This window comes from Cavia porcellus, unplaced genomic scaffold (assembly GCF_034190915.1).
Source record: "Cavia porcellus strain 051 isolate PalLab524CR breed Dunkin Hartley unplaced genomic scaffold, mCavPor4.1 scaffold_12, whole genome shotgun sequence".
Lineage (NCBI taxonomy): Eukaryota > Metazoa > Chordata > Mammalia > Rodentia > Caviidae > Cavia > Cavia porcellus.
Window position 1 is genome coordinate 9,614,870 of NW_026947495.1, and position 26,267 is coordinate 9,641,136.

At 40.9% G+C, this 26,267-nt stretch overlaps 1 protein-coding gene and 1 pseudogene across 1 annotated transcript; both read right to left on the reverse strand.

The window, feature by feature from the left end:
• Positions 1-755: 755 nt before the first annotated feature.
• Positions 756-12,198, reverse strand: LOC100723410 (spermatid perinuclear RNA-binding protein-like; annotated as a pseudogene).
• Positions 12,199-24,530: 12,332 nt separating this feature from the next.
• On the reverse strand, positions 24,531-25,266 carry LOC100717509 (large ribosomal subunit protein eL22-like). The gene is made up of 2 exons (XM_003478752.1): positions 24,972-25,266; positions 24,531-24,628 (listed from the first exon to the last, which is right to left on the reverse strand). Exons 1-2 carry the CDS (start codon positions 25,264-25,266, stop codon positions 24,531-24,533), a joined length of 393 nt encoding a protein of 130 aa, XP_003478800.1.
• Positions 25,267-26,267: the final 1,001 nt, after the last annotated feature.

Consider the following 26,267-nt stretch of genomic DNA (forward strand, 5'->3'; position numbering starts at 1 on the left):
TTGTAAAGAAATCTCATGGAGTCTACAGAATAAATACTAGAAGCAATGAGTGTGTTTATCATAGATGTAGGATACAGTATTGACATATAAAAGTCAAGTGTGTGTACATATATATTGCAACAAAGCTATTTTGATCAGTGTTTAGGACTGTAAATCCTTCAGAAATTTAATTTTAATAGTGTGATAATCTCTTAAAACCTGAACTTTCAAGCCGGGGATGTAGTTCAGCGGCATAGCACCTGTCTGGCAAGTGTGAGGTCGTGAGTTTGATTCTTGGTACCAAAAACAACCTTGAATTTTCAACTGCTAGACTTTTATTTTCCTAGAACATAAGAATTTATTAAAATAAAAATTATTTTCCAGAATGAGGTACCATTTCAACAAAAGTCGTTTTTTTGGACTGTTTTCAAATATTAGATAACTAAATTTGCATGTGTTAAAAAATAGGACTCATATTCTTTATAAATAATTTTGATCAAATATATGTTCAAAGAATGCTTTTCTTAATTTTCTGTATTGAACTGTACATTGTTTAGTAGGAATGAACTTCTGTTATTTACTAAGAGAATGAGTAGTGGGGAGCAAGATCCATTGGGAATTTCATAACTGGCTTATTTTGGAGGGAACTCACATGCAGGATCAGCTGTGCTGTAGTCAAATGCTATTCCATACCCTGGACCTGTGTGGCTGGAAACAGCTGGCTGCGAGAAAAGCTCCCCTGTCACATTTCCTCTTCTGTCTCATTGCCTGGACTACTATAGACATGACTGTCCACAACGTTCTTTTGCTTAAGGAATCTTCTTTTTCTTATTATTTGCTAAAATGTGTTCAGAAAACATTTCTTCAAATCAGCTGAAGCTGTGCTTGTCTTTGCCACTTTCTTACTTGGGCCTGCGCCTATGAATTTCTGTCCATCTACTTCTGTCTCACTTGTCATGGCTTACTCCAGGCTCTGAGATGAGCTCCTACCTAAGGCCTCTTCTTTTTCCATTACTTGACTTTTTCCACTTGCTCTGAGGCCCTGGGTTCACACTCATGTACTGGATAATTCAGTTACAGAATTTCCAGTGTTATTGCTTGAGTTTGAAGACACTTTCATTTTTCCTTTTATTGTCTGATTTTTCTTTCTTTCTTTCTTCCTTTCTTTCTTTCTTCTTCTTCTTCTTCTTTTTCTTCCTTCTTCCTTCTTCCTTCTTCTTCTTCTTCCTTCTTCTTCCTTCTTCCTTCTTTCTTCTTTCTTCTTCTTCTTCTTCTTCTTCTTCTTCTTCTTCTTCTTCTTCTTCTTCTTCTTCTTCTTCTTCTTCCTTCTTCCTTCTTCCTTCTTCTTCTTCTTCTTCTTCTTCTTCTTCTTCCTTCTTCTTCTTCTTCTTCTTCTTTCTTCCTTCTTCCTTCTTCCCTCTTCTTCTTCTTCTTCTTCTTCTTCTTCTTCTTCTTCTTCTTCTTCTTCTTCTTCTTCTTCCTTCTTCCTTCTTCCTCTTCTTCTTCTTCTTCTTCTTTCTTCTTCTTCTTCTTCTTCTTCTTCTTCTTCTTCTTCTTCTTCTTCTTCCTTCTTCCTTCTTCCTCTTCTTCTTCTTCTTCTTCTTCTTCTTCTTCCTTCTTCTTCTTCTTCTTCTTCTTCTCTCCTTCTTCCTTCTTCCTCTTCTTCTTCTTCTTCTTCCTTCTTCTTCTTCTTCTTCTTCTTCTTCTTCCTTCTTCCTTCTTCCTCTTCTCTTCTTCTTCTTCTTCTTCTTCTTCCTTCTTCTTCTTCTTCTTCTTCTTCTTCTTCTTCTTCCTTCTTCCTTCTTCCTCTTCTTCTTCTTCTTCTTCTTCTTCTTCTTCTTCTTCTTCTTCTTCTTCTTCCTTCTTCCTTCTTCTCTTCTTCTTCTTCTTCTTCTTTCTTCTTCTTCTTCTTCTTCTTCTTCTTCTTCTTCTTCTTTCTTCTTCTTCTTCTTCTTCTTCTTCTTCTTCTTCTTCTTCTGCTTCTTCTTCTTCTTTCTTCTTCTTCTTCTTCTTCTTCCTTCTTCTTCTTCTTCTTCTTCTTCTTCTTCTTCTTCTTCTGCTTCTGCTTCTTCTTCTTCTTCTTCTTTCTTCCTCTTCTTCTTCTTCTTCTTCTTCTTCTTCTTCTTCTTCTTCTTCTTCTTCTTCTTCTTCTTCTTCTTCTTCTTCTTCTTCTTCTGCTTCTGCTTCTTCTTCTTCTTCTTCTTCTTCTTCTTCTTCTTCTTCTTCTTCTTCTTCTTCTTCCTTCTTCCTTCTTCCTTCTTCTTCCTTCTTCCTTCTTCCTTCTTCCTTCTTCCTTCTTCCTTCTTCCTTCTTCCTTCTTCCTTCTTCCTTCTTCTTCTTCTTCTTCTTCTTCTTCTTCTTCTTCTTCTTCTTCTTCTTCTTCTTCTTCTTTGTCTTCTTCTTCTTTTTTTTGGTACTGGGGATTGAACTCCTGACCTTATGCTTATGCCACTGAGCTTAAATCCTGCAGGACATCGTCTGATTTTTTCATTAGAACTCACACATTCAATATCCACACCAAATGTGTTAGGTATCCCATTGCCTGTAATTTTACTGCAATGTGAAGTTTTGCAGTTTTCTTCGATGGTCCTGCTTCTTTTAAACTGTGCTATTTACATCTGCAGACATTGTAAAGCCTCTTTACAAGGCCAGACTGAAGAGAGATAACACTGAAGCTTAAGGCTGACTGATTTAGCCTCATCAGTGAATTCATGAGGTCCACTGCTTTACTACTCAGCATTTTTCTTGGGTTTTGTTTCATCTTACTGGGATCTTTATCATCCACTAACCCATCTTCAAGTGACCTCTTTAGATTTGAAGACCTACCTTCTTGATCAGTAATTGATCAGAAATATTTCTGAAAAGGGATTTCTTAATGGGTTGGGATCCATCTCCTCAACTTTATAAATCTCACCTAAAGTTGATGATCTGCAGTGTGGGTGACATCTTCTTTATGCGGGATGGTGATATAGTTCAAAGCATCTGCTGGGTATCACATACAGGGTCATGAAGACTAGGACCATCCCCGGAAGTAGGTTCCAGCTGTCAAACACTCCATTACTCATCTCAAGGCCTTCCCAGTGCTGAGAGGTTGAACACAAATACTGACAGACTTTTCACACATGGGTTCTAGTGGCCATTGTTGTAATGGTACCCATATGAGAACTATGCTGCACGTATTATGCAGAATACGTGTTAGAGGTACACATATGAGAGAGACCTCCAGAGAGGGCTCTGTGTTTGGCAGCCATGACTGTTTATTTCCTTCTGTGGGAGCAGGCTGAGTTTGCAGAATGGATCATCAAGAAGTGAGAGCAGAACAAAGGATTTAAGAGGTGGGGGAAGTTGTTACCTTGGGGAATTTGGGAGTAAAGATAGTGTGATTGTGCTTCTTGTAACAAGCAGGGCAGATGTGAATGTGGTCACATTTGTCCCAATGGGCAGTGCAAATGGACATGACTTTGTTCTTCTGTGGTTTCCTGCAGGACTATTGGTGACAGATTCATCCACTGGGCATGACATTCGTGTCTCTGTTGTTATAAGGACAGATTTAAGGGGGTGGGTGGCATTGTTTTTCATAGCTTCTTCCTGGGGGACATGTGGGCATTGTGCACACCTTCAGGTGACATTCCTGTCTCTTTGTTGTTCTTGAGGGTTGTTGGAGGACAGGATGGTATGGGGGTGGGAAGTGGGATGGTGTGAGGATCCAGACCTAGGAGGGACTGGAATGGATGTATAGGTGGCCAAAGATATCGAGATGGAAAGCCAGTGATCTTGGCCAAGGATGGATTGGATTGGCTTAGCAGGGAATGAGTTAACTTCAGGGTTTTGTAGAAATAATCAGGAAGCAGCAGGGGTGCAAGCATGGGGTGAGGCAAAAAGAACAGGTCGGTTAGCTAGCAAAGAAAATACAGAGAGGAGAAGGGTAATTTGACCCTCGCTGGAGATAAATCACAGTGTCCTGAAAAAGGAAAATTTTTGTCCACTTAAAGATTGACTCAAAGATGGGGACCTGCAGATGGAACCAAGAAAGATCAAGATGGCCCAAATGAAGAAAGTGGGTGAAGCAAATGATGGAAGAGGGTGAAGTGGCATGACAGGCAGGAGCAGGGCACTGAAGTGTCTTCCAAAATTTGGATCAACACAAGGTAAATAGGAGGAGATTACTTGGGATTTTCACAAGATGAAGGCAGGTGAGTATCAGCAGGACACAACATTATTCCAGAAGAGTGTATCTACAGCAGATGGTCTGCTGTAGGGTACTATAAGTGACTAGGAAGGAAGAGTCCTTGTTACTTAGGTTGTAGGGTCTTGCAGGGGGTTTAAATCTTTAGGATAAATTTGTTAGTCAGGCAGTCTTTAAAAAGCTGGGCACTGGAAGAAGGCAGGAGCAGGTTAGCAGTGTATCTCTTTATGGGTTTGCTGCCAAACTGGAAAGTAAGTCTCTGATGGGGAAGGCGCCTGGGCTGAGGTTTTGCCCAAGAAGAAAGCTGTGGCCATATAAAAGCTTGGATGTCCTGTATCTTGTAGGTTCCCAGTGGGTGGACAGCATATGGGGAAGAGATACTTGGAAATACAATATTTATGGAACTAGAGAGTGAACTTAGCGAGGTAGGTCTTGAGAAGGCCATTACCTCTCTCTTTTTGGATGCTCGAGGCTGGTAGAAGGTATGGAGGTTTTACTGGACACCACGCAACTTGGACACCTCCTGGTAATTTGACTAATGAAAGTGGGGCTATTGTCTGATTGAATAGAGGTGGGAAGGCCAAACCTGGGGATAATATGGGGTAGGAGGGAATTGACAGTGGCTGAGGTCTTTTCTGAGTCTGTGGGAAATGTTCTATCCATTTAATAAAGGTATTGACCCAGACCAGGAGATATTTTAACTTTTGCACTTGTGGCATGTGGTGAAATCAATTTGCCAGTCCTGAATTGAAGAAAAGCCTCACTCTTCAAGTGTAGGAAAAGGAAGGGTAGAGTCAGGAGGTAGCATCTGATCTGCAGGAGGCTCTGTGGGAAGGGAAAGTAGTGGCTGTTGCAGTTTTGGCAGAAGACTTGGCAGGGGAGTGGAAGGGGGAACAGAAGAAGGATGATTTCCCATGGAGGGCAGAGAGGTCATTGTCATGCCCATTGTATCAAAATGAGAGCAGCAACAAGGTCCACAATAGTTGTCTCCATTTGGGACTTGGCCATAACAGAGCATGAATGAGTGGCCAAGGCAGGCAGTTAGGAAGACACCAAGGGCAGACAGCTCTTCCACGAGAGTGTTTCCCCTGCCCTGGGTTTGAACATCACAGAAAGTAGACTGAGCCTTTCTCTGTCCCAGGGCACAGAAGGATAGAAAGGCGGGAGAAGGGTGGAGAGACAGTATGAGAGGTAAAAGGCATGAGTCCCTGAAGATTATGAGATGAGTAGAGGGTGAGCAGGGCCTGTCTAGTGATTCTGAGTGTTTCTTGGAGTAACAGAGCCTCTTTTTAAGGTCTGAAAAAACAAGTGATAAAACGTCTTATGATCTAAGGCTCAGTGTGGTCTCCTTTTTAAGTTTATAGAGGGATTTAGTAAGGGGAGCAAGACTGGGAATCCAGAGGCAGAAGTATTCTTTGCAAAGACAGGAGAGGAGTTGTTAGTTGGTGGTGGGGATTGGAACTGGGAGATCAAGTGGATGCAGTTTGGAGGTAGGGCTTTGGTATACTTGTGAAGAATGCTATACAGATGGGTGACCGATGGGGAAGAGATTTGAGCCTTACAGGGAGATACTTGATATCTCTTTGAGTCTAGATATTGTAATAATAAGAGGGTGCCTCGATAGGATGATTTGCATGAGGGGCTGTAGAGGAAGAAGTCAGCCCACTACATACTGTATGAGGTTAGAGGAAGATAAGTGAAAGGAGACCAAATCATGGATGAGACCCTGACTGAAGTACTGGGGGATGTCCTAAAAGCCCTGTGGCAAGACACAGGTCAGCTGTTAGGCTTGATGAGTGTCAGGGTCTGTCTAGATGAAGGTGGAGAGAGGTTTTTGGGGAGGGGTGCAAGAGAATAGTGTAAAAGACATCCTTTAAACCTAAGAATAATGAGTTATAGACAGAGGGGTGGAGGAAAAAATTGTATATGGGTTAGGTGCCATGAGGTGTATAGGAAGGATAATCTGATCGATAGCATGAAGATCTTGTACCAACCTGGAAAAACCACTTATCTTTTATACCAGGAGAGTGGGAGTGTTGTAAGGGGAGTTAGTGGGAATTCAGAGACCTTGTTACAATAGGTGGGAAATAATAGGCTGTAATTCTCATAAAACATAACAGTCAGATATTGTAAACCCAAATATCGAGTTCAGTCACCTAAGTATTATAATCCTCTTTCTAGTTTTCCTCACAATCCAAAAGGTTATATTTTTAATCCCATTGAGATGTTATTGGAATTTTAGCAAGTTAATTCCAATCTACCACCACCAATGCAACCCACAACAAGAGTAAAGACTAAGACGTGTTCCAAGTTGAGGGCAGCCAAGGGGTCCTAAGTCCAATCCTCGTGAGGACATTAGGACAAAGGCCTCGATCCTGGGCCTCTCCCAGCATTTATTATCTTGTGAAGAAAGCAGGGTGGTTAAGGGATGAGTGACAGTGAGGATGTGGGGGAGGGGGGGGATTACTGAGTAACATGAACTGGCTGACCAGGTGCAAGAATGGCATCTCTGTAATTTGCAGAGATAAAGATATGCAGAAGGATTAATTTACATAATCCAATGAGGGTAGTAATGGAATTGTTTTGGGGGGCTACTACTTTGGTTTTTGATATGCAAACTCTTGTGCCCTGGGGAGTCATAGCCTCTTAGTCATAGCCTTGAGGCTCCTACCCCGTTGACATTCCTGGAGCTATTTGCTCTAACATCTCATGTGCTCAATCCTGTACTGGGGAGAGCGCCATGTGAGGAAACAGGACTGTCTGATGGCTAGACTTTGCACATTAGCACCTCAGCTAGCCTTATTTGCAATGGTCAGAGCCAACTGAAGAGAGAAGGAAATACCCTAGCCAGCTTTTACATATCAGTATAAGGAAATGAGTTTCCAAGTAATCAAAGTCATAGCAATTGTTTTGGATTCAAAGGGAGTCACTGGAGTTGTCTCCCACAGTCAGGGATGGGATATTGTTGAGTTGTTAGGCTTGAGAAGGATGGTTAGTGGTTGCTGGAATGAGGCCAGGGATGGGGCAGAAGTATTGAGATGAGGAGGAGATGATGGGAGCTGAAGGGTGGAGAGGGACAGGGAAGGAGTCATTAGGGTGGCTGTAAGTGCTGACTGTGTCCTGGGAATGGTCAAAGTAGCTGACAACTTGGCTAAAATGTCTTGACCTAAAAGGAGAAAGGACAGATGGGACAACTGAAAAGGAGTGTGGGAAAGGTGTTGACCCAATTACCTTCAGATTGGGGGAGCTTGGAGATCTAGAGACCTCGTTGTCTATGATCCCAATAGTAGTCTGAGCTGGAAAGACCAGTCCTTTGGAAGAAGAAAGATTGGAATTATAGGTCCCCATAACAATTAGGAAGGAAATGAGCTTACCCTCCACTGTAAGAGTTATCCAGAATTTAGTATCTGAGATGTTCTGGGGGCTTCTGAAGCTTTTTGAGCAGCTTCAGTCTTTGATAGCCCAGCCAAGAAGTCTGGGAAGGAGCCAGTTGGAGGGCTCTGGGGACCTTCAGCATAAGTTATACAGCTATAACAGGCATATTTGAAGAAGGAAACATTGGTATCAAGACTAATAATCAAGAGATCTAAACCATTGTTTTTCAGTTTTTTTGAAGAGAATGAAAAAATATCAAGGATCAGGTTGAAAATAGTTGGAGCACTTTTTACCCTATAAAAGAGATTGCCTCTAGAGATAGACAGAAGCAAGCAAATAGCTTGGAGGAATTCTTCCCTAGTCGCTATGATGAAGAAATCTTGAAGACACCTGTGTTATGTATCTAATCATCTAGGCAACCTCTTGAGCAGCAAGACAAGGCTACACTTTTTTTAAAGTTTGATCTAAAATTTCTGTGACCCTGAAGCTCACAGGCTGAACTTCTACTAGCATACATGACTTACAAGTCAGTAAAGGCTCGTCCATCACTTTTTACATGTGCATTAAGGAAGAGAAAGGCTGAACTGACTGACAGGGTCCTGTGATTTATTAGGCATATATATTTTCTTTCTTTCTTTCTTTCTTTTTTTTTTTTTTTTTTTTTTTTTTTTGTCTTTTTCCTTTTTATCGGTACTGGGGATCGAACTTGTGACTGCCTGCTTGCAAGGCAGGTGCTTATGCTGCTGAGCTAAATCCCCAGCCCCATAGGCATGTATATTTTCTAACTAAACTAGATTTAATAAGAAGACCCATTTTATAGTATTTTCTAAATTTATACTGTAGTTAGAATCAAAGTTCACTAGATGGTGTTTTTAAGCGAGTCTAAATGTAGCATATATAAAGCAGGAATATAAGACCTTACCTGCAAAAGTAAAATGTTTAGGTCAGCCTTGTAGAGTATGCAGGTCTGGTCCTTTTGTTGATGTCTTGAGGCCTGGCCTATAACTGCATCTTCAGCCACAGTTGTGGTATAATTTTACCTTTAGTCTTGACTACCTGACTGCCTATTTTACCTAACTTAGGTGTCTATGATATTCCCCCTTCTGAAGAAGTATTTGGAACTGCTAGGAGGGGCAGGGAGGGATACTGTCCTTCCTGCTTCAGAAAGGGGTTAGAGTTGTGACCAGCAAGTTAGAGACACTGTCCAGATGGTCTATCTAAAGCCCTTGATAGATATCAAGCGCTCTCATCTTGAGTAGGCACATAGATTTAAGTCTGGAGGAGAAAAGGCAAAGAAACAAGTAAACATGGACCAAACAATAAAATCAGTAAAGCTATTATGAATATAATCACAAGGTATTTTTACCAGAAAGAGCCAATAATACCTTCCAATAAAAGGGTAAGGAGAAGGTCTAGGGAGTTTTAGAATCTGACATGGCATTAATCTGTTGTTTAATATCTTAAGATATGAGCAAAAGTATCAGGAATGTCCATGCAGCATTTAACCTTTATAATTGTGTAAGTATCACCTTGTGCTGCTGTCAAAATATCCAATTTTGGAGGACAACTTGTGTTATTAATTTTATTTTATTTTTAAGAGAGAGACAGAAACCAGTTGAGGTATCCTCTACAGGAAATAACTGCTACTTTTGAGGGCACATAAACAGATGACAAAAATGTATGTATCTGTTTTAATTATATTTTCTACTGGATGTTTAAAACCAAGTTAGTATGAAACCTGTGTGATGATGTACACCTGTAGTCCCAGCACTTGGGAGGCTGAGGCAGGAGGATTGCTGATGGTTGGAGGCCAGCCTGTGGTACACAGTGAGGTCAAGGCCAGCCTGAGCTGCATAGTAAAATCTGCCTCAAAGAAAAAAAAATATATATATCTATATCTTGTATCTTTCTGTCAAGGTCAGGTAAGCCTCTTGAAGCGTTACTTTTGGAACCATGTCCAGTACCTTTCAGGTCCTTCGTTGGTGTCAGCTGCCAATATGGGTCATGGTCTTGGTTGACTGTGTTGCTTTCTATGAAAGTATGGAAGACTTTTCTCTTGGTGACCCTCTTTTGGCCCACTGTACATTTGTTGATCTCTGTCTAGATGTCAATTACTCTCATCTGGGGTCCAGTAGATTCCTTGCTCAGGAGATTGGGTGACTCTCCAAAGTTGTAGAATCCTGTAGAAAAGGTTCTCCATACATGCTGGGTCCCTGCTGACCTTGGAGGGCCAGGGCCAATTTTGGTTGTTATTTTTTTTTTTAGCTCTCTTTATTTCTGGTTTCCAAATTTAGTTGTTGAACACTCAGAAGAGAAGATCAGTTATATGGATCTGAGCATATGTAAAGCACAAGTGTAAATTGATTTTTGCTAGTTGTTGTTCATTAAAGGCAAATAGTTTTTGTAAGGAGGTTAAGTTAACCTCCAGTCAAGAGATTTAAAGTTAACTTTTGGTGAACTGGAGAAAAACTGGGATTTTAAGAGTTCGAAGAGAAAGAGCTCAGATGCTAGCTGAACTGGGGGAGATCTACAAAGACAGGACCATGGACCCTTGCTCTCACTACTACTGGGGGAGTAGAGTGGGGTTTACAGCAAAGGAGTAAGGTGAAACTATAGTCTGGACGGGGTGTGTGGTGAAGTGGAGGTTGGGAGGTCATATGGTGGGAGGTTAGAGGACCTGCGTGCAGCTCAGGCAGCCTGAGCCCCATGGCCTGGGCCCACAGCACAGAAGGTGGCCCTGGGCTGGGCACGAACCAGCTCTCTGGTGGAGCCAGGCAACTGCAGTATGGTGACATCAGGGGAGGTAAGGATGGCGTGGCACAGATCAGCTGGGGGTACCATGGCCATGACCATGCCAGGGGCATGGCCAGTAGCATGGCCCATTGTGTGTAGGGGTCTGATGGCACAGGGTGGGGTGAGAAGGGCACAGGCCCAGTTTTCTTATGCACTTTGGACTTGGGCATGCTTTCATGGAGGGAAGGCTGTGTACGCAGGTGCTGTGGGCAGCAACCAAGTACCAAATGGTAGGCCCTATGTGCCCAGGCATTGTGATCTTGCTGTGCAAATGAGTGCTGATTGGACCCTGGCCTCTATGGTGGCACCATTTGCCAGTTGTGCCATGCTGCCAGGGCTGTGAGTGAGCTCAGGGTGGGGTGGGGTGGGCATGCCAGGTGTAGGCACTTGGTGCCAGGGCCATATGGCCTGTGACCCATGGCCCAGAACTGGTGAGTGGGTGGGGCAGCTGGGATTCAGCAGTCTATAGCCAAAACCCTGCGAGTGTGCCTTAGTGCTAATGGTAGTGGTGGGGAGGAGGGAGTCAGGCGTGTAAAGTCACATGGCAGCAATAGTGCTTGGCCTGGGCTGCTTGACCTGGGCTCAAGCTGGGTTCTGCACATACACACACACACACACACACACACACACACACACACACACACATACACACGCCACCATGTGACAGAGGCTGTGGCAGGCAGGGAGGAGGGAGCTGGAGACAGAGGGAAAAGCCTTACAGGCACAGAGAGGGGAGAAAGAAGTCTCACCCCATCAGAAGCTGGCAGGAAGTGTGTGTGTGTGGCGGAGGAGCGGGGAGGAGGCACAGTCTGAGAAGCCAAAGTCACAGGGTAGCCGGGGAGCCTCTTTAAGACAACAAGGGCTTGAGATAGGGCTTGAAGTCTCTCTAAAGAGGAGTAATCTGTCCTAGGTTTTGGCACTAAAGGTGCAGAGGGGAGAGAGTCCACCAGGAAGGCTGCTGTGTTGGCAACCATGACTGTTTATTCCCTCCTGTGGGAGCAGGTTGAGATCTGAGAAAGGAATCAGCAGGAAGTGAGGGGGGAAAACAAAAGGCTTAAAGGGGAGGGGAGGAGTTGCTGCCTTGGAGAATTTGGGGGCAGACATAGTGTGGTTGTGCTTCTCTTAAGGAAGGGGCAGATGTGAGTGTGGTCATGGTTCTCGATGCAGGTGGACATGGCTTTGTTGTTCTGTGGTTTTCACTGGCTGTCAGCGATGGCCTTACCTATCAAGCATGACAATAGGTAGGACAGTTATATATAATTTTAATTCACTTGCTCTGATCTAGAACCATTTGGCATGCCAAAGAGACACAAGGCATGCAGGCATTTCTGCCTGTTCAATACGTCACATTTTCTCCATTCTTCTCCAATTTGTCTGTATTTGGAGGGGAAGTAAGGGTCACCTTTCAAGTTAGTGTGGTCTTTTTTATGTTTTCAGTGTTAATAGATACCTCATTCATACATCATTCCACTAGGTATTTCTCTTCTGAGGCCGAATAGGAATGTGATCTTTGTGTTCAGCAGAGTCTCTGTCAGTTTGTCGCTGCATGTTAAAACCAGTTCCAGGTCCACTCTTCTGCAGTAAGCCTTTTGCAGCCAGGCCAGTCCTCATTACACCACTCAGTATTTGACCACCTTCATCCTTGAAATAGTTTTCTACAGCCTCATCTATTTCACTTCTCTCTTGCCCTCTGGATTTGTGCTTTTATTTGCTTCACCATGTCAATCCGAGATGTATTTCAGAGCACATTCAACAGTAGACACTGTATTTTGAACAGTTGCAAGTTTCTCTGGAGACAGATAGATTGTTGAATGCTTCATTATAACAAGGCACTCATGATCATCAAAAGATTGAATACAACTCATAGTTTTCTATAGTATTTTAGTTTCTTTTTTGGATTTTTTTTCTCTTTCTCTTGTGGTCTTCACTAGACACTGCTTTGTGTGAGGACTAGTTCCTCATAAGCCTGATTCCCCAGTCAGTCGCTCAGCATCAAATACAGCAAAGATGTTTGAGGGCTTTTCTTAGGAATACACTGGTATCACGGTTCAAGAACTAAGTTTGTTCATAATTCTGATCATGAACCTAACTAATCACAAACCAATGCCCTGATGGCAGATAAGGAGCTATAGGATTTAATGCTTGCCCTGCTGGATTTTCATCTTGCTTTTAGGTCCTGTTTTTTCTATCCTTCTGTTCATCACTTTTGGCATAAGAATATATATCTGTACCATTATACCTTGAGATTATTTAACTTGTTTTTTATTTTTACAGAGGTTCATAACAAAGAGTTTTATGTGCTTGGCAAGTGCTTTTCCCCCAAACTCCTGAAAATTGCTTTTAGTGAATCTGGATTTTGAGTCACAGTTAGAAAACTTCCCTATACACAGGTTAAGAAGAAATTTAGGTAATGTTCTACTACTAATACTTGTAGCAACTCAGTTGATGTTGAGATTCTTGATCATTTAGAATTTGTTCTAGATGTGAGACACTGCTCAGTTTTATCTTTTTTGCAATGACTAATTGTTAGGAGTGCATTTTTGCTGTAGTGATTTGAGTTGCTATCTTTATCATATACTGAAATCCCGTATGTATTTAAAATTAGTTCCAATATTTTATGATAGGCTTGACAAACTGATAGACTTGACTATCTGTATAAGTGCTAGCACACTTCTAATTATGGAAATTTTATAGTAGTGTATTATAATGTCTGATAAAGTAGTCATTTTTCAGTGTTTTATGGATATTCTCTGTCTCTGTCTCTGTTTCTCTCTCTCTTTTTCTCTCTGTCTTTTCCAGGGACTGAGCCCAGGGCCTTACACTTGCTAGTAAAACACTTTACCACTCCAACTCTTTTGAATTTAGTTTTATTTTAAGACATATCTTGCTGAATTGTCCAGGCTGGCCTCAAACTTGTAATCCTCCTGCCTCCGCTTCCTAAGTAGCTGGGATTATAAGTGTGTGCCACTGTGTTCAGTTTCATTCAAATTTTCTTTCAAATAAAATATACCCCTTCACAGACAGTTCACTACTTTAGATCTAAGTATTCCTAACTCTTCTTTTGTCCCGTATAACATTGCTGCCATTATTTAGCTTACCTATAAGGTATAAGCATAAGACTACTTTGTTGCTGGTGTGCCTGTGTGCGTGCGTGCATGTGTGTGTGCGTGCGTGCGTGCGTGTGTGTGTGTGTGTGTGTGTGTGTGTGTGTGTACTAGGGAATGGATGTTTTATTAAGGTAAAATTTGCATACAATGAAATGTACAGATCTCAATTTACAAGTTTTCTTAAGTGTACATTCCTTTCTATGTTTCCTAGGTGACATCTCCACTGCTCCAGAAAGTTCCTTTCTATCCCTTTCCAATCAATCTGCCAAAGCAATCACTGTGTTGCCCCTTTTCTGAACCTGACATACATAATCATACAGGATGCACTCTATTTTGTCTTTTGCATGTTGTGTCAGCAGCTCATTCTTTTGCCTCTGAATAATATATCCATTTCATTAGTGACCCACATTTTAAAAGATTTGACCTTAAAAGGGAGATTTAATTTTACTTTCCGATTAGTATTCTTTGTCATGTTGGTTGCAAGTACAACTTTTTATTTGCTTTCACAAACATACTGACAATTTTGTGATCTTGAAGTTGGTGAAATAAAAAGTTCTTTTCTATTCTCCAGTTGAGTCTTTAGTGCTTTTATTCCCTGTAATCTGTTTCTAAGTACGGTTATCAATTTTAGCACTGGACTGTCCTTACCACACTTTAATGTTGCCTGGGCAAGGCTCAGGACTAACTTTATTTGTGCATCTCAGGGCTAAAGTTGGACTTCCCCCAACTTTTTTTTTGTAGGGCAGTAATTTCTTTAAATTTTGTGCACAAATAATTTTCTGGTTTTAGAAATTCTTTTATTGATCCTGTTTATGAACTACTTTATAATGTCTATTTGAAATTTTCTTCTCTCTCTCTTTTTTTTTATTTTGAAAGTAGTAAAATACAACAGAATAAGACAGAATAAAGCCAATTGAGACCATGTAGTGAAATTGGTACAGAACTTCACAGCGGGTTACTGGGATAACAGTAATAGGTATCACAGTATATTTTGTCATCTTTACAATAGTTGTTCTTTCAATCACGTATATCAAAATAAAATGAAATACAGAACATTGTAGAACTTATCAAAACAGAATATTGAATAGAGCAGTACCATTAATCAGAATAAAGCAAAACAGTAATAAAAATATTTGCCTTCAAAGAGATGGTAGAAAAAAATTCCCCTTATTTGCTATGGTCACCCTCCCAAGAAATGCTTAGATTTCTGGTTCCCATTTGCTAAAGGGGGGACAGGGGAAGAGGGATAGGGGAAATGGGATGTTTGACTCTAGGCCATGCACCAGTAAGTTCACTATTGCTTAGCAGGGAGGCAGGCTGGTTGCTTGGTTTCCCAGCATCCTAAGTTCCAACATGGCGCAGATCTCAGGAGACACTGGTGGTTCTCCCCCTGGAGGGGCCGCAGCCAGCCACAGCTCAGCCGCTTACCAGGGAGGCGAGCTGCTTGATTGGTCTCCCAGGGTCCTAGGATCCAACATGGTGCGGATTTCAGGAGACACTGGTCATTTTCCCCCTGGAAGGGCCGCATTCTGCCACACTGCTGCTGCTTACCAGGGAGGGGAGCTGCTTGATTGGTCTCCCAGAGTCCTAGGTTCCATCATGGCATGGAACGCAGGAGATGCTGTTGGTTCTCCCCCTGGAAGGGCTGCAGCTGGCCACACCGCAGTCGCTTACCAGGGAGGCAGGCCGATTTGAAACTGTCTTAAAGATGCACTTTGAACTTCATAGCTTTCACCAGTTATGTACTGGTACAGTGTAAAAGAACTGTCATGCAAGTTGTCAGCTGCTTTTATCTCCAGTGCTGAAAGAGGCCAATGGGGAAGGTAACCTTTTTTTCATATCTAGAAAATAATCCAGGTATGGTAATGCACACACGTAATATCAGTAGTTGGAGGTTGAGACTGGAAGATCATCAATTTAAGGCCAACTTGGGCTATATAGCAAGTTAAGCCAGTGCAATGTAACAAGACACTGTCTCAAATATGTAGAAATATATTTTTAAGAATAGTTGCTCATCAGGAAACATAATTTCTCTAAATTGAGGTTGACTGAATAAAAAAGTTGTCTATCACTGTATGTGAAGCAGGGGTCTGGGGTACACTGTGTGTGCTTTGCACCTCTGTTTGTGATACCCATGGGGCCTACATAGGAGTGCAGAGAATCGACCAACTTAGGTTGATAGAGCTGGGCTACTGAAAACTTCCTTTACATTTTCTTCTCTCCACTACAGTAAGCTCACTGTTCTCCAGGACTCCTGCCCCACATTTGTCTATCAATCAGAATCCAGTATCAGTTTCTTCTTTTTAGTGATTTTTTCACTGCTTGTACACAGGTGTGCTGACTCCTGCCTGGCCCCTAAGACACGGTTTTATTTATCAATCCATTTAATAATGATCGCATTATTCTCAGCAAAGGAAAGGAGAGCTAACTGCACTCCTGTTATTATGTGTTTGCCAGCCGTCTCACACAGCATTACGCCTTCTGGGGAACTAGCTTTATTTTACAAATGAAGATACGAAGGGCTGGCCAACCTGTCCAAAGCTGAATAACTAGTAAATCACAGTGGGGATTTCAGGTTCAGATCCTTCTGATTAAGAAAACAATGTCCTTTCTACCTTTTTAAAAATGTCACATTCTGTATTTTCTGCATTTAAGCAATATTATTTCACCTCGTTCCTATATGTAAGCAACACTAAGTCCATTATGTCTAGGTTAGACTATATAGCAGATTTCAGTACCAGCAATCTGCTGAGTATCCTGAGGATACTAACAAAAATTTTTAAATTGTTTTTAAATAATCCAGACATGGCATCTCTTTTGTTATTTCATTTGTCTTTTATTAATTGCCATCTGTAACTACTCTGTCTTGGTGGGGTAAGAAAGATTTTAGTAGTTTTCAAGAGTTATCTGTTGCTTCTAGCAAATGATTATTTTCAAGCAACTGGTATGAAATTTCTTCAGCTTTGCCACCTAGCAGCATTCAAACAGCCCTGGCAGATAGCTGTATTATCATCATCAAACCATCAATAAAATTATATAGACTACTTTGCATATAGTTAGTGGCACTTTGTTAGGCAGGAACATTTTTTCTCATTCTGTGAATTGACTCTTCACTTGGTCAGTGGTTTCCTTTGCTATGCAGGTGCTTTTAATTTGATGTGATCCTGTTTGTTTCTTTCTTTGTAGTATTTCTTGTGGAATAGGGTTTTATTCAGAAAGTTTTGCCTATACCTGTGTATTCCAGAGTTTTTTATTCCAGTAGATTAAATGTTTCTGTTTTCATATTTACATCACTGGTCCATTTTGATTTTAGTTTAGTGCATGGTGAAAGCTATGGGCCCAGGTTCAGTCTGGCCCAGGTATGGTCTAGTTTTCCCAGCACCATTTTTTGTTTAAGACAGGGCTCACTATTTAGCTTAAGCTCTCCTGGAACTCACTGTGTGGCACAGGCTGGATTCTCCTGCCTTCAGCCTTCCAAGTGATGGCATTTCAGTGGTGTTAGCACTACTTGAAGAGGCTTCTTTTATTCCTACAAAGGCGTTTGTTCCCTTTCTTAAAGATGAGGTTATAGAGGGTTCTGGAGTTGTTTCTGTGTACTATATTCTGTTTTATTGATCCACAAGCCTGTGTTTTTGCCAACACCATGCTGTTTTTGTTGTTTAAAATCACTGTAGTGTAACTTGAAGTTTGGGATTTTGGTGCTCCATGCCTTATGCTTATTGCTCAGAATTACTTTTGCTATAATGGGTCTTCTGGTTCCATATGAATTTTGGAATTGTTTTCTCTAGTTATGTGGGGAATACTGTTGGCATTTTGATTGGGATTGCTTTTGATTGGGAGTATGACTTTTTCATTTTATCGATTCTGCCTATCTAGATACAGGGGATATGCTTCCATTTTTTAATATTCTCTTATATCTTTTCAGAGTACTCTAGTTTTAATTGTAGGGGCCCATCACTTCCTTGGTTAGGTTTATTCCCCAGTATTTCATTTTCTTGATACTGTCATGCAAGGCATTTATTATGGCTTGTGTCTAGATGTACCTCCTAAAGCCCCATGTGGTCATAGGTAGGAGTTTTCAGAAGTGGCTAGATCAAAAGTGTGATTAAGTGTGTGATTACTAAATTAGCCCACTGACTGGTTTGTTATAGTCATAGGTGTGAATAATGGGAAGGCCCACCTGGGGTCTGAGTGCTCCTGTGCTAAGGACATGTAGGAAATGTAGAATATAACAGACTGAAAGAGACTCGCTGCTTGTAACTTGCTGCTCACTGCTTTTTCTGCCTTCAGCCTACCTAACTGTTTCTCGTCTGTCATGCCCCTCTGCCATGCTACCCTGCCTTGAAGCCAGCTGATTATGGACTGAAACCTCTATAAACTGTGAGCAAAAATAAACCTTTACTTCTTTAACTTTGGATGTCAGGTATTTTGTCTCAGTAAATAATTTTTTTAAGATTTTATTTTAATTTTAAAGAGAACAAAATAAAGCAGAATGAAACAAAGCAAATCAGAACAGGAAAATGCAATTCACAACAAAACAACTGGACATCAACAGTAGCTAGCATAATGTCTCTTTTCTTTGAAATGAGAATACCTTCACACACAATAATATCAAACATAACAATATAGTAAAAAAAACATTCAAAAGAATGAAAGTAGTACAGGACTTCAAAACCAAATAACAGGAAATGAACAATGGCTGCTATAATACCTCACTTTCCTCAAAAAATTTGTCTATAACATCACACATAATAGGAAATTAAAGATAATTACTGTACTATATCCTGGTATTTTTGGGATAGCTGTTTGTGCCCTCAAATCTAATGCAAGTAGAAAAACTGGGACAGAATAAAATCTATCTAAGCAGAGTGGTACGAGTAATATGGGTTTTAATTCCTGATACACTATTAGCAATATCTTCTGCCATCTTTTTAAAGACCATTCCTCCAGTCATGAGTTCGATCCCTGGTACCGATAAAAAAGACAAAAAAATTGAAAAAAAATAAAGACCATTCCTCCTCTTTTACTTCCCCAGGATGCACTATGTATTTTGGGGTCTCACCTAGACCCTTGGTTTTAAATTGGGAGGTGACAACCTGCTATTTACCTAAGTGGTTCCAAACCTTTTACCTCCTGGGCTTGAGCTCTAATTGTATTCCTTTACCTATTAAAGCCTGTCTTTCCAACCTATCCACAAATACTAGTCTAGTTGCCTCTATTACTCTCTGGCTCCCTGTCCCCATAGAGCATTGTTTTCCCATATTTGATTTTCAGTCCATATACCCTTTTTCAGGTTAATTATATTTCCTATAAAGAGCATCTCAGTGGACCCTGCTTCCTGATCTACTCTACCTGTGATTCTCTCTCTTTTTTTTAATTTAGTGTATCAAGGCTGTCTATATTAGAGTTTATAACCAACCTTCTCTGCCTCATTTGTGTTATGCTCTTTTTTTGCCATCAGTTGTCTGCTTATCTTCTTCATTCTGTTTTCTGCTCCATTCATTGAGGCCTCTCTGCCACTGTTCCTGGAAGGCTAGTACTTTTCTCTCTCTCTAGAATGTCCTGCAGTATTCTCTGTAGAGTTGGATTGGTGGTTACGAAGTTCCCCAGTTCCTGTTTGTCTTGGAAGGATCTTGTTTCTCCGTTAATTTCTAGAGACAGTTTTTCAGGGTATATCAATCTGTGTTGTAGGTTATTTTCTTTCAGGACTTGGAATATTTCACTCCAATCTCTTCTTGACTTTATGGTTTGTGTCGAGAAGTCTGCCGTAATTCTGATGTGCCTTCCTTTTTAGGTGATCTGTTTCTCATCTCTAATAGCTTTTTTTTGTTTTTGTTTTTTTAATTTTTATTTAAAGAAAGATTAAACAAAACAGAAAATAGGTAGAAATAGTACATATGTTCAGAGAAAAAATATAGTAAGAAATCACTAGTTGATGTCGTCGTTTTACAAATAGTTGTTCAAGGTACCAAAATGGAGCATGTAAAGTGGGAATTCAAACAGAGAGACTGCAAAAAGTTGTAATCAACTGTCCAACAATAACTTAGTAACATGGTTGTCAATCCTATACATTTAAACATACATGCAGTTATCCATATCTTCCCCCCAGGTGTGGTGGCTCACACCTGTAATCCCAGCACTCGGGAGGCTGAGACAGGAGGATTGTTGTGAGTTCGAGACCAGCTTGGGCTACAAAATGAGCTCAAGGCCAACCTGAACTGCATAGCGAGACCCTGTCTCAAAAAAAGACAAAAAAAAAAAAAAAAAAAAAAAAAAGAAAAAGAAAAAAAAGTTATCCATATCTTCATTTATGTTTAGATTAAACAAACTAAAGCAAGTTAAAATTATTCTGAACAAAGAATAATAGTACTGCTGGATTTCATATCATGACACTCCTTGATCAGCACTGGATACTGTAGTGTCTTCTTTTTAAAACTGAATTTAAAGAAAGACTAAAAAAACAGAAAATGGGTAGAAATAATACATAATTTCAAAGAAAAAATAAATGGTAAGAAATCACTAGTTGATGATTACAGATTGTCTTCTTACAAATAGTTATTCAAGATACTAAAGTGGAGCATATAAAGTGGGGATTCAAACAGTGAGATTGCAACCAGTTCTGTTCAACTATGCAACAAAAACTTAGAAATATGGTTAGCAATCCTATACACTTAAACATATATGCATTTACCCATATCTTCAATTATGCTGACTTTCAATAAACCCAAGCAGGCTAACATCACTCTGAACAAAGAATAACACTATTGCTGGGTTTCACATTATGACACTCCAGGATCAGCACTGGCTATGCTAGTGTCTCCTTTTCTTCAAAGTATCTGTTCATTTCATCAATTGTCATAAGATCAGTTCTCATAAACTGTTTGTAGATTCTACACATGCATGAGTCTTAACATGTATTTTTTTAAAAATTTGAAAGTAGTAAAAATGCAACAGCACAAGACAGAACAAAGCCAATCAAGACAATGCAGTGAAATTGGTACAGGATTTCACAGTAGGATGCTGGGATAGTAGTAATAAGTACTATGGTATATCTCTTTAACTTAACAATAGCTGTCCAGTCAATTATGTATTGTAAAATCAAACCAAAAATAGAACATTGTAAAACCAATTGAGAATACTGAATAGAGCAAAAGAAACATAACAAAACAGTGAAAACAACCTATGCCTTCAAACAGAAGATAGAAGGAAATCTATACTGCATATGGTCATCCTCCCAAGAGATGTTGAAACATCTGTCCCCAGTAGCTAAGGGGGGAGGGGGCAGGTGGGAGAAGGGTGCTTGATTTTCAGCTCACGTGGCAGTAGGCTCACAGGTAATGGTTCTTCTCCAGGCCCAAGCTGCAGGTGCTTACCAAGAGGGTGGGTGAATAAGCTGCCTGAGTCCCTCCATGGCCGGATCTCTGGAGCTCTGTTCTCTAATAGCTTTTAATATTCTGTTCTTATATTTAATTTCTGGGATCTTGATTATTATATGCCTGGGTGTGGCTCTGTTTTGGTTGTAGGTGGCTGGAGTTCTGTATGCTTCATACATCAGAATATCATTTCCTTTTTCTATGTTTGGGAAGTTTTCCTTAATTATTTCTGTGAGTAGCCTTTGTAGTTATTTTGTTTGTACTCCTGCTTCTTCATTCACATTCTCAAGTTATAGATCCTCTTTTCGTCTTCTAGCCTTTGTATTGTTACTTCTTGTTTCCTTGTTATTTTTAAAAAGTTTTTCCTTTTGTAATCTCACATTCAAAACCTGTCCTTAAGTTTGGATAATCTATCGTTAGTTTCTTTCAAGCACTTTTGCCAGCTTTTAATGGAGTTTTTAATTTCCTGGTAATCTCTTCAAATCTGCTTCATGTATTCTATATTTTGTTTATATTCTTCATCAAATGGTTCTCTCCTTTGTGTTCCTCCATTCTTCCATCTGTGTCTTCTTGAGAGGTGTTTAGCATTTATTTTATTAATCTATTTATATCTTGCTCTACTTGGTTAAATATTTCACTTTTGAACTCGTCTATTAGGTCTCAAATATATTTCTTTTTTTTTTTTTTTTTGTCTTTTTCATTTTTACCGGTACCAGGGATTGAACTCATGACTGCCTGCTTGCAAGGCAGGCACTCATGCTGCTGAGCTAAATTCCCAGCCCCCAAATATATTTCTTTATGTCTATTGATGTGTCTGATATAGCATGTTTCCTGTCCTCAATTTCTTTTGTATGTACCTTTATCTATTTATTTATTTTTTTGAGATGGGGTCTCCCTATGCAGTTTAGGCTGGCCTTGAGCTCACTGTGTAGCCCAGGCTGGTCTGGAGCTTGCAATGATCCTCCCACCTCAGCCTCCTGAGTGCTGGGATTACAGGCATGAGCCACCATGCCTGGCATATGTACCTTTCTTGGATCAATGTTCTCAGGGTTGGGGGCTGGGGGTTTTTTCTTATTGTTTCCTCTTCTCATATTTTTTGTTTCTTCCATATAGGCATGTAAAGAAGGGCCCAGTCCCTTTTTTTGTTGTTGTTGATTCTGGTTCTTCTGAAGTGCTGCTGGCTAGGTGACCTTGCCTACTTCAGTGCGCTGTTGAAGTGCAAATAGGGACGGTGTGTGTTGGCCCCTCCCCTCCGGGTCAGCTTTCTCGCTGAGGCCTTCACCTGCCTTAGTGTGCGAGCCCATAGGGAATTGGTCTGGGACACCCTGTTGGTTCCCAGCCAGGGGCATGACCCAGGCCAAATACATCTGACCAATCCTGTCTGGGAAGGGAACAATGGACTGAAGTCTCTGCAGTACCTTGTTTTTGTCAGTCCTGCCCAGTTCCAAGATGTCATTCCCTTTCCCATGGAAAGGTTTTATTCCCGACACTCACAGCAGGTCAATGCAGGTCCCCCAGTGGCTCCACCCTTTGTTGGTCTTGTCGATTCCCGACCTCAGTGTGCCTGCGCCCTAGCGCAACCACAGCTCCAGAAGCAGCAGGAGCCTGGGCAGTTTGCTGAGTAGCAGCCGCGCAAGTTTGGGCACGCCAGCTAGTGCAGTTCTCTGGTTCTCTGCTCCCTCCTGCCCTTACATCTCCTCACCAAGGCTTTCAGGCTGGCCCACCAGCAGCTTCACTGTACCCCTGCATCTCTGGGTTCCAACAGTGCTTCTGGCACAGCTGGACCGGCTCTGGTGAGAGCGCTGCCAGCTACTGCCTTCTTCTGTTCAAGTTTTTCTTCTCTAAATTCTTTCTGTGGGCTTCAATTCTCACTTTAGTTTCTTCCTTGGTCAAGGGGATCTGCGTCTGTCCTGCTTTTCCTTATCCAGAATGCTATATTCGATCATCTGGGCTGTTTCTCTCCGGGAGGCTTTTTAGTTTGCTGCTTACTGTTCTGCCGTGTTCCCAGACCCCCTCTCAGTAAGTAAAACAGTATTGTTCCCCTAATTTCTTTCTTGGTGAATTTGTTACTGGTGTATAGGAATGCTATTGATTGTTGACTGTTGATTTTGTGTCCCACTATGGCAAGAATTTGGCTATTAAATTCTAGGAGTCTTTCAGTCAAAGCACCATATCCTAGCTGCTAGATCACTGGGAAGGATTTCTAGGAGTCTCTTGGTGTTTTGAGGATCTTCTATGTAGAGGATCAAATTTTCTGCCAATAATTATAATGTAACTTCTTCTTTCCTACCCATGTTCCTTTCTTTCTCTTGTCTAATTGCTCTAATGTTTCAAGAACTATATGGAACAGGAGTGATGATATTGGTCATCTTTGTTTTGTTCACGATTTTAGGGTTTTTGGGAGGGGTACTGGGAATCAAACTCATGACCTTGAGCTTGCTAGGCAAATGCTATCCTGCTGAGCTATATCTCCAGCCCCTTATTCCTGATTTTAGAGTGAAAGCATTCAGCTTTTGTCCATTTCATATGATGTTGGCTGTTGGTTTGTTATAGATAGTCTTTATCAGAGTGAGATAAAGACAATGTATTCCAATTTTCTGTAGGGTTTTTATCATAAGATGATCATATGGTTAATCAAAAATCAATAGCATTCCTGGACACAAACCACAAGCTCACTGAAAGAGAAATTAGGGAAATAACACTTTCACAGTAGCATTCAAACAAACAAAAACCTAGGAATCAATCTTGGTGAATTGATAGTGAAGAAAGTATAAGACTTCATTGAAAATTTCAGGACTCTGAAAAAGGAGATCAAAGAAGATATCAGAAAAAAGAAAGATACTCTTTGTTCTTGGGTAAGAAAATATAATGAAAATGGCCATGCTTCCAAAATTGTTACACAGATTTAATACAATCCTGACCAAGATACCAATAGATGATCCACAGAATTAGAAAAAATAACCCTAAAATTCATTTGGAATCAGAAGTAACCTAAAATATCAAAGGCATTGTTTTCCATCCTTTGACTTTCACTCTGAATTTCTTTTTGAATTAAATAGGTTTCTTGTATTCAGCATACTGTTGGATTTTGGTTCTTGATCCATTTTGCCAGTCTTTCTTTTGATTGGTGAATTTAAACTATTAACATTGATGGTTATAATGATATGTATTGATTTATCCCCATCATGTTATTTTCCTATTGTTGGCTCCCTTCCTCTTCCCCAAACCCTAATTAATTGCTTGCTTTGCATGGTGGTTCATTCTGTTGGGGTTCATGAAGTTGTAGTCTTTGTAATCTCTTTCTAGAATGTCCTTCAGAACATTTGTTTGAGATAGAGTCCTCCTATGCAGTTCAGGTTGGCCTTGAACTCACTGTAGTCCAGGATGGCCTTGAACTTGCAACAATCTTTACCTCAGCCTCCTGAGTACTAGAATTACAGGCATGCACCACCACACCCAGCTTTCAGAACATTTTGGAGTGCTGATTTGGTGTTTATGAATATCTTCAGGCACTCTTTGTCATGGAAATATCTTGTTTCTCTACCAGTTTTTTGTGTGTGTGGGGGGAGGATACTGGGAATCAAACTCACAATGAGGCAGGTACTATGCCACTAACTATATTCCCAACCTTTCTCCATTTGTTTTGAGAAATAGTTTTTTTTTTCTTTTATTTCCCAAGTTTTATTCAAGAACTCAAAAAAAATACACAAAGAAACTTTAATTCTCATCTTCCTCTTCCTCTTTGTCCTGGTTAATCTGGAAATAACATAGTTTGTAACTCTCTTTGCTATTAGAGGCTACGTGCAACCAACCATGTAGTGTTGCAACCTCAGATGTTTTCTGGGTTGAAGAATGGTGAGAGGATGAGAAAATAAAGAAGAGACAAAGCTGGGTCAGGTGGAGCCCTTACTTTCCAGATGGGAGAAAAGGAACTGCCCCCTCACTGAAGGGGAATTTATTTATACATTTTAGCAACTTAATGTCACATGACACCCTGTTGTCCTAGCAACCCACTGTTCAGATTGTCTGGGAGCTAGGTGTTCTCTGGGCTGAAGCAGCTTCTTCACATGGATTGGCCCAGGTACTCTTTGTTCTTGGGATGGCCATGCCCCAGACTTGCATGTGTGGTCAATTCCAGCTTCAATGGCTCCCAACAATGTATGTTATTGTTCTTCAGATACTTTTTGGTGAGGTATTTCAAATACCTTTTGGAAAAAGACACCTTGGAAGACACACTGATCTTGCTCTTGCTCCTTTTAATGGTGACCACACTTCTGCTGAGATTCCTGACTGTGCAGTTCACCTTGATTCTCTCCTGGAAAAATTGTTTGAAATTGACAGCATCCATGATTCCATCTTCCACATGATGTGTACAGTCAGGGGTGAACTTAAAGAGGTGCTTCATTTTTTTTTTTTTTTTTTTTTTTACCAACCGCTCCCTCCTGGGAGACATCTGAACCTAAATAACTCACCAGCCACAGCATCCACAGTATCCACTGCTCCATTCTAATGGTGCGTCTCTCTATGAAGGCCTTTGGGGTCACCAGTCATCACCGTGTGTCTATAGGTTCCAGTCACCCCTCCCATGCAGTGAGTGCTGGGTAAGGGAGAAATCACTGCCTGCCACTTCTTTTTCACTGAAACCTCTCTCTTCACTCTCCCCATGAGTTTGAGTCCTTGCTTCAGATCCTTCCTGGGTCCTGGAGCCCACTTCTCTCCTTCTCTTCCTTATGTTGCTACATTCTGATGTCTGGATACCAAATCTTTCAGACGCTTGTGCTCTGCTGCTCACCACTCTATCAACCCCAACAATTTGACTTATAAATGTGTGTGTACATGTGTCAGTGTAAGATGACACCCTAGAGAGCAGAATCCACTAGTATAGGTGTTGACTGTACGTACTATGAAGAAGACATGTTCAATGTCAGATGAAAGGGTGCACAGCAGTGGATGTGGATAGAATCCCATTTGTCATCAACTGAGAACCAAAGATTCAAGATGATAGTTATTTGTGTTTAAGAATGATATATGTGGGGGTATAGATACAGAACAAGTTTATTTATTTATGTATTTATTTTGTGATGCTGGGGATGGAACTCAGGGCTTCATGCATGCCAGCCAAGTTCTCTATCATTGAACCACATTCCCAGCCCAGAGCAGTCTTAAAATTGCAAAAGGAAGGCATAAAACAGGAGAAGTCAGTCTCATGTGTTCAGTACCTAGTGGAAGTCAAGTCAGTTGAATGAAGGTTCTAGCAGAAAGGCAGTGAAGGTAGAACTGGAGTGGGTGTTTCTAATGGCATGGCTGGAAAGTAAGAGATAACTGTGGCTCCACAGTGCCCCGCTGGCAAGGTCACTGGCATCAATGACCACATGAGAAACCCAAGCAGCCAAGTCTGGTTCCCTCAAGCTTTTACTTTAGGTGATTAATTCCCTGCTTTGAATAAGGCACAGA

Excerpts from the sequence above, each read along its gene's own strand:
- LOC100717509 (XM_003478752.1), bottom strand. The coding sequence starts at position 25,266 with ATGTCTCCCAGGAGGGAGCGGTTGGTAAAAAAAAAAAAAAAAAAAAAA. Across the intron at positions 24,629-24,971 it reads TCTGAAGAACAATAACATAC|ATGGTTGGTTGCACGTAGCC; the intron begins ATTGTTGGGAGC and ends TTGCAACACTAC.